Raw genomic sequence first — 7519 nt, forward strand, 5'->3', positions numbered from 1 at the left:
CCTCTAGGATAGATACAGAGTAGTAGAAATGCTACTACTACATTAGCTATGCTACATTCTCAGAGAGAATGTATATTTTAAAACTTGTATCAGATGTTAAAAAAATATGTCTTCCAAAATATAGTTCTAGTTTACAAGCTGTGAAATTGTGATTTATAATAAGAAATGTATGTTTGATCTTCATCCTCATTTCTGGCACCTATAGCTATTTGCTGTTAAATGATCTCTCAGCTTTTAAAAATCTATAAAGGAATTTAGTTACAAATCTATAAGATTTTTATCAGATTTTATTATGTTTTGAAAACCTATCAAGCTTATGATTGTCTATGTTAATATTTTTAGCAGACATCACAAATTATAAAATTTCTAAGTATTAGTACAAGCCAGAATAAAGTAATAGTTCATTTTGGACAGGAAGTAAAGTATTTTGAATTTTTTTGCCATGCTGTGTAGCATGTGAGATCTTAGTTTTCCAACCAGGGATTGAACTTGAGACCCCTGCATTGGAAGCACAGAGTCTTAACAGTTGGATTGCCAGGGAAGTCCCTGAACTAATTTTTATTTATGATCTGTTATCTCCTATAGAAAGAGTAAATGATTTTTTGTGCACTAAATCATTTTCATACTTGTTTACCATATTGATCTATAAAGATACCAGCTCTTTTATGGTCTTCTGCCAAATATATCAGTTAGCTATTATGATCCATTTTTTATGATTACTTTGTTTTAAATCTGATAACCTCACCATTGCATTGTTATCCAGGCAACATCTTCCTAGCATTTCAATTATCTTAATCTCATGCAGACCCACATCAAAAGCTTTTACAAACATTTAGATATATTGTTTGCCCATGGAGTTGTCTTTATCCACAAACTTGTTGAGTAATTTTATAAGATCAAATAAATCAGATTTGCCTGGCATAATCTGTCTTCATAAACAAATGCTGTCCACTGACCATCACATTGTTATCTAAATGATTTCAGATCAATTTGGTTTGCTCTAACTTGGGCAATTGCATTCTGCCAGCCCCAAACTCCCTCTATTTTTCAATTGGAGACATTATTCTTCCTTTCACTTAACAAAGTGTTCTGTAAAGCAAGCAGGCAAGTATCTGAACAAATAAAGCCTAGTTTCCTGAAGATTTGTGTCTGATAGGCTAACTGAAACTATGTATTACATCCATGTCATAGCTTTAGCTGGTAACATTATTACCTAAATCATTGTACTAGATGTCATAAGTAATATTTTGTGTTACATCAATGGGAAAAGTAGGCAACACAAAGAAAGTTTTTCATGTGTATGTCTAGGACCATCCTAATGCTAGATTCCCTCCAATATAATCAGATTTAGTTGGAATCAAGTTTTACATCAGAGGTTAATAGTGAGATACACTGGATGTGAGATGATTTTACTAGAAGACTTGTTATATATTGTACTAAGGCAGAATGATCACTGTGCTTTAGCTAAGAAAAATGGTAATTCTACAGTCAGTCCACCATATCCACATGTTCCACATCTATGGATTTAACAATTATGGACCAAAAATATTTGGGAAAATATTCCAGAAAGTTCCAAAAAGCAAAACTTGCATTTGTCACTCTCTGACAACTACTTACATAGAATTTATATTGTGTTGGGTATTATAAGTAATCTAGAGATGATTTAAATTGTATGAGAGGAGGTACATAGGTTATATGCAGATACTATACCATCTTATGGCCTTCCTTCATGGCTCAGATGGTAAAGAATCCACCTGCAATGCAGGAGACCTCGGTTCAGTTCCTGGGTTGGGAAGATCCCATAGAGAAGGAAATGGCAACCCACACCAGTGTTCCTGCTGGAGAATCCCATGGGCAGAGGAGACTGGCGGGCCATAGTCCATGGGGTCTCAAAGGGTCAGACACGACCGAGTGACTAAGCACGCATGCACCCATGCCATTTTATGTAAGGGACTTGAGCATCTGCAGATTTGGATATCCACAGGGTCCGGGAGCCAACTCCCTTCAGATATTAAGAGATGACTATATTTCAGGGTAAATGAACAAACTATTCATTACTCATCACTTCATTGAATAAAATCTATAAATTTATTCATTCTATTCCTCTTACATTTATATGATGCCCTGTGAAATCTGTGGTTTATCTCCTTATTTGACATTGACCTAAAACTGAATGCTAACTTGGAGGCAATCAAAAGAGGCACTAGGCTGGCTTGCATACAGGTTTTGAAAAGGAAGAGGACCTCTCGGTTCCTTTGGTGCTTCTATACTTAAATTTCAACCACACTCAGCTTAAACTGCACAGTTCTTGGTTTCAAACAAAGAAACCCAGATTCCAAAATTCAGTCATAATGTCCAGGGAGTAATTCACACACCTGAAGAACGTTTGTGTGGTGGAGGAAATCCACGGCCTGCTGGGGCTCGCACTGCCCCAGGAAAGCTGGGACTGGGAGCCCCGAGGGTCTGGGCCCTGCGGCGGCGGCAGCAATGGTGGCAGGAGCCCCAGTGCGACTGCCACAGCAGTCGTGAGACAACTTCCACAAGAACGGACTGATACCCTAAAAATGCAGTCTATGTTGGAGGCTTCACTGGAGGTCATGTCACGTGATTGTGCTAACTTAGAAGCTGAGGTACAGGACTGAAAGAAGTTACGTCAACTCACAAGTCAGGTACAAGCAGCATCTCAAGAAAACTTAGAGTGGTTAAGAGAGAGGAGTAATGCTTTAATAAGAAGTCAGGTGCAACTCAGAATTAAAGACTTGGAATCTGAACTCTCCAAGATGAACATTTTTCAAGAAGATTGTAATAAAGCAGAGTTGGAAAAATATAAGCAACTCTACCTAGAAGAACTAGAAGTTAGAAAGTCATTGGCAAATAAACTAGACAAGACTAAGGAGAGGCTGGCAGAGGTCAGTACCAAACTTGGGATGCAGAAACAAAAGGACAGATCTTGCCTCAGCACTCTCACCAGGAGGCCAGTCATGGAGTCCCCTTGTGTTGGAAATTTCAATAATACTTTAGTGCTCAATAGAAATCTTACTCCAAGAGCAAACGTAGTGCTTTCTACCTCAATTCCATGCCCTTCAAATAACAGCATGGAGACTTACTGGACCAAGATGCAGTGGGACTTGCAAAAGAATATAACTAAAGAACTAGAAAAAGCTGCTGCTGAATTTAAATCTGGATCCTACAGAGTGTCTCCTCTAGGATCTACAGATGAGTCAAATCTATATCAGGACCTACTTTTGAAAACATCACAAGAATATGTGCACATTTTGAAGGAAAAAAAATATGTTCTGAAAGATAAATAGTAAAAGTTTCCCTACTGGACTGTTTCCATGACATTTTAGTTGTTTCCCATTAAATATAATGAAAAAACCTTTATTAAAGGGAAATATTTTTGTGTGCATAATGAAAATTTATGATATTTTTAGCCATGCTTCTCCGCATCTAACTTACTTTTAAGCAGATTTAAAAACCAGCACTGTTGAGTTTTACATGTGCAAAGGGAAAGTGTAGTCACTCAGTCATGTCTGACTTTTTGCGACCCAGTAGACTGTAGCCCACCAGGCTCCTCTGCCCATGGAATTCTCCAGGCAAGAAAACTGGAATGGGTAGCCATTCCCTTCTCCAGAGGATCTTCCAGCCCCAAGGATCAAACCCGGGTCACCTGCATTGCAGGTAGGTTCTTTACCATTTGAGCCACCTGAGACGCCCTTTACAAACTCAAACTGAAAACTAATATCAGCTGTTTAAACAGCACCCAAACAACCAGACTTGTCATTAATATTTAGTGGTGCTGACTGATACCTTTTTTGTATTTTCCAGTTTATATAACAATTTATTGACCTAAAGATTTAGATATTGCTGTTATGGCTACTGCCAATGTTCTCTTGATGAAAGTGAAAGTGGAGAGTGAAAAAGTTGGCTTAAAGCTCAACATTCAGAAAACTAAGATCATGGCATCTGGTCCCAACACTTCATGGCACATAGATGGGGAAACAGTGGAAACAGTGTCAGACTTTATTTTTGGGGAGGCTCCAAAATCACTGCAGATGGTGATTGCAGCCATGAAATTAAAAGATGCTTGCTCCTTGGAAGAAAAGTTATGACCAACCTAGATAACATATTAAAAAGCAGACAGATTCTTTTGCCAACAAAAGTCCATCTAGTCAAGGCTATCGTTTTTCAAGTGGTCATGTATGGATGTGAGAGTTGGACTGTGAAGAAAGCTGAGCGCTGAAGAATTGATGCTTTTGAACTGTGGTGTTGGAGAAGACTCTTGAGAGTCCCTTGGACTGCAAGGAGATCCAGCCAGTCCATCCCAAAGGAGATCAGTCCTGGGTGTTCCTTGGAAGGACTGATGCTGAAGTTGAAACTCCTATACTTTGACCACCTCATGCGAAGAGTTGACTCATTGGAAAAGACCCTGATGCTGGGAGGGATTAGGGGCAGGAGAAGAAGGGGACGACAGAGGATGAGATGGCTGGATGGCATCACCGACTCGATGCACATGAGTTTGGGTGAACTCCAGGAGTTAGTGATGGACAGGGAGGCCTGGCGTGCTGTGATTCATGGGGTCGCAAAGAGTCAGACACGACTGAGTGACTGAACTGAACTGAATTATTCACAGTGGCATAAAACTTACTATATGTTACTTTAAACACTGATTCATAGATCGTTCCTCATGGAGAAATTTTTTTAAAAAAAAGAATGTTTGTGTAATTTTTTTCCTTTGGGGCCCTTTGGATCAGCATCTGTAGCACCAAACCCACATGGCCCAAGCAGTAATCTGGAAAAAGACTTTAAAGGCAGAGTAGGTAAACAGAAAACCATCATTTACTCTCTAAAGGTATCTTCTTTACTAACAGTATAGTTCAAGTTTTTTCTATCGACTAATGAGTGAAATGAGTAGCATTTCATCTTATAGTAAATATCTATAAGATGAAATTATCATATTCTCTTATCTTCTTTGTTATTAAGTTGGTTTTGTTTTGTTTTTTTTCACTTAAGAACATGATACCTCATGAGATCAACCATACTAACATCTTTCTTGGTTTTTGAAAATTGCTATTGCTAAAATATCAAGCATACTTGTTTAGTAAAAGCAAATATTCTGTGTGTGTGAGCATGCACCCATGGGCATGTGTTTGTGTTGGAAATGATCATTGAAAAAGCCAGTATTATTATGAGAGAATAGGATAGAATGACACTATTGGCTGTTTCCTTTACTTCCTTTCTATTTCTCCAGGGACCTTCCATGGAGATAATTAGAATATTGGCCTGGCTACTGTTGTCTAATAGAGTTGTCAGTCATTGATAAAACTTTTTTCTGCCTTCACGCACTGTAACTGTAACACTTATATATAAGGACTGTTCTGCTTTCCAAGAAGGTAAATTTTCCTAAAGCTTGTTTGTTGTTAATATTTTGCTAAGGAGGGGAGGTTGTTGAGAGAAGACAGAAATGCAAAGAAGATTAAATAAAGAAAACTTCAAAATTTTCAACTCAGATTCCTCATCTGAACTATAGTACACAGAAAATTTCTTGACTATTCTCTCAATTCTCTCAAGGACAGCACAAAATTAGTACTATTCTAGATGCACAGGAAAAAAGTTAATTTATTAGGGCTTAATTCTCCACTAGATCAGATGAGGAATATAATTCCAGCTGTATTTAAATATAATTCCTTGGGAGTTTGGAACTAGCCAACGCAAACTATTATATATAGAATGGAAAAACAGCAAGGTCCTGCTGAGTAGCTCAGGGAACTATACTCAATATCCTGTGATAAACCATAATGAAAAAAGAAAAAAAGAATAGATATACATGTGTGACTGAATCACTTTACTGTACACCTGAAACATTGTAAATTATACTTTAATTGAAAATTTTAATTAAAACATGCTAGCAAAGCAATGCGCAAAATTCTCCAAGCCAGGCTTCAACAGTACATGAACCATCAACTTCCAGATGTTCAAGTTGGATTTAGAAAAGGCAGAGGAACTAGAGATCAAATTGCCAACATCCACTGGATCATCAAAAAGGCAAGAGAGTTCCAGAAAAACATCTACTTCTGCTTTATTGACTATGCCAAAGCCTATGACTGCGTGGATCAAAACAAACTGAAAAATTCTTAAAGAGGTGTGAATACTAGACCACCTGACCTGCCTCCTGAGAAATCTGTATGCAGGTCAGGAAGCATCAGTTAGAACTGGACACGTAACAACAGACTGGTTCCAGATTGGGAAAGGAGTACTTCAAGGCTGTATATTGTCACCATGCTTATTTAACTTATAAACACTCTGCTATTTATTTATATGTAGAGTACATCATGAGCAGCACTGGACTGGATGAAGCACAAGCTGGAATCAAGATTGCTGGGAGAAATATCAATAACCTCAGATATGCAGATGACACCACCCTTATGGCAGAAAGTGAAGAACTAAAGAGCCTCTTGATGAAAGTGAAAGAGGAGAGTGAAAAGCTGGCTTAAAACTCAATATTCAGAAAACTAAGATCTTGGCATCTGGTCCCATCACTTCTTGGCAAATAGATGGGGAAGCAATGGGAGCAGTGAGAGACTTTACTTTATTGGGCTCCAAAATCACTGCAGATGGTGACTGCAGCTATGAAATTGAAAAACGCTTGCTCCTTGGAAAAAAAGCCATGACCAACCTAGATAGCATTTTAAAAAGCAGAGACATTACTTTGCCGACAAAGGTTCATCTAGTCAAAGCTGTGGTTTTTCCAGTAATCATGTATGGATGTGAGAGTTGGACTATAAAGAAAGTTGAGAGCTCAAGAATTGATGCTTTTGAACTCTGGTGTTGGAGAAGACTCTTGAGAGTCCCTTGGACTGCAAGGAGAACCAACCAGTCCATCCTAAAGGAAATCAGTCCTGAATATTCATTGGAAGGACTGATGCTGAAACACCAATACTTTGGTCACCTGATGCGAAGAGCTGACTCATTTGAAAAGATCCTGATGCTGGAAAAGATTGAAGGCAGGAGGAGAAGGGGACAACAGAGGATGAGATAGTTGGATGGCATCACCGAGTCAATGGACATGAGTCTGAGTAAACTCCGTGAGTCGGCGATGGACAGGGAGGCCTGGCGTGCTGAAGTCCATGGGGTTGCCAAGAGTCAGACACAACTGAGCAACTGAACTGAACTGATTATTCTTTAATAGTCATTGTAATTTCATAATAAAGTTGAAACTCTTATGTAAACAGCTTTAATAATTTCAGTTGATCATAAATAAAGAGATTGATTTGTTCCCTCCCAAAGGTTTATTGTGCTTAATCCTTTGAAACTAGTTTAAAAATAAAAGCAGCATTGTAACCTCAAATCTTTTATGGAATGCTAGTTTTAAAACAAGACCCACATGGTATATTCATGAGCATTAACAATTTGAAAAGTCCTAACTAGATGTCAAGATCAAAAGGTTTTACAGGGAACTCTGCCCAGTGTTGTGCAGCAGCCTGGATGGGAGGGAAATTTGGGGGAGAATAGATAAATG

General features: G+C 38.3%; 1 protein-coding gene across 1 annotated transcript; it reads left to right on the forward strand.

Moving 5' to 3' along the window:
- Positions 1-2749: 2749 nt before the first annotated feature.
- LOC120875082 (ankyrin repeat domain-containing protein 26-like) lies at positions 2750-3349 on the forward strand. The gene has a single exon (XM_040256753.1). The coding sequence runs from the start codon at positions 2781-2783 to the stop codon at positions 3309-3311; it is 531 nt and encodes a 176-aa protein (XP_040112687.1). The 5' UTR covers positions 2750-2780; the 3' UTR covers positions 3312-3349.
- The last annotated feature ends 4170 nt before the right edge of the window (positions 3350-7519 follow it).

The sequence above is a fragment of the Oryx dammah genome, unplaced genomic scaffold (assembly GCF_014754425.2).
Source record: "Oryx dammah isolate SB20612 unplaced genomic scaffold, SCBI_Odam_1.1 HiC_scaffold_16, whole genome shotgun sequence".
Classification (NCBI taxonomy): Eukaryota; Metazoa; Chordata; class Mammalia; order Artiodactyla; family Bovidae; genus Oryx; species Oryx dammah.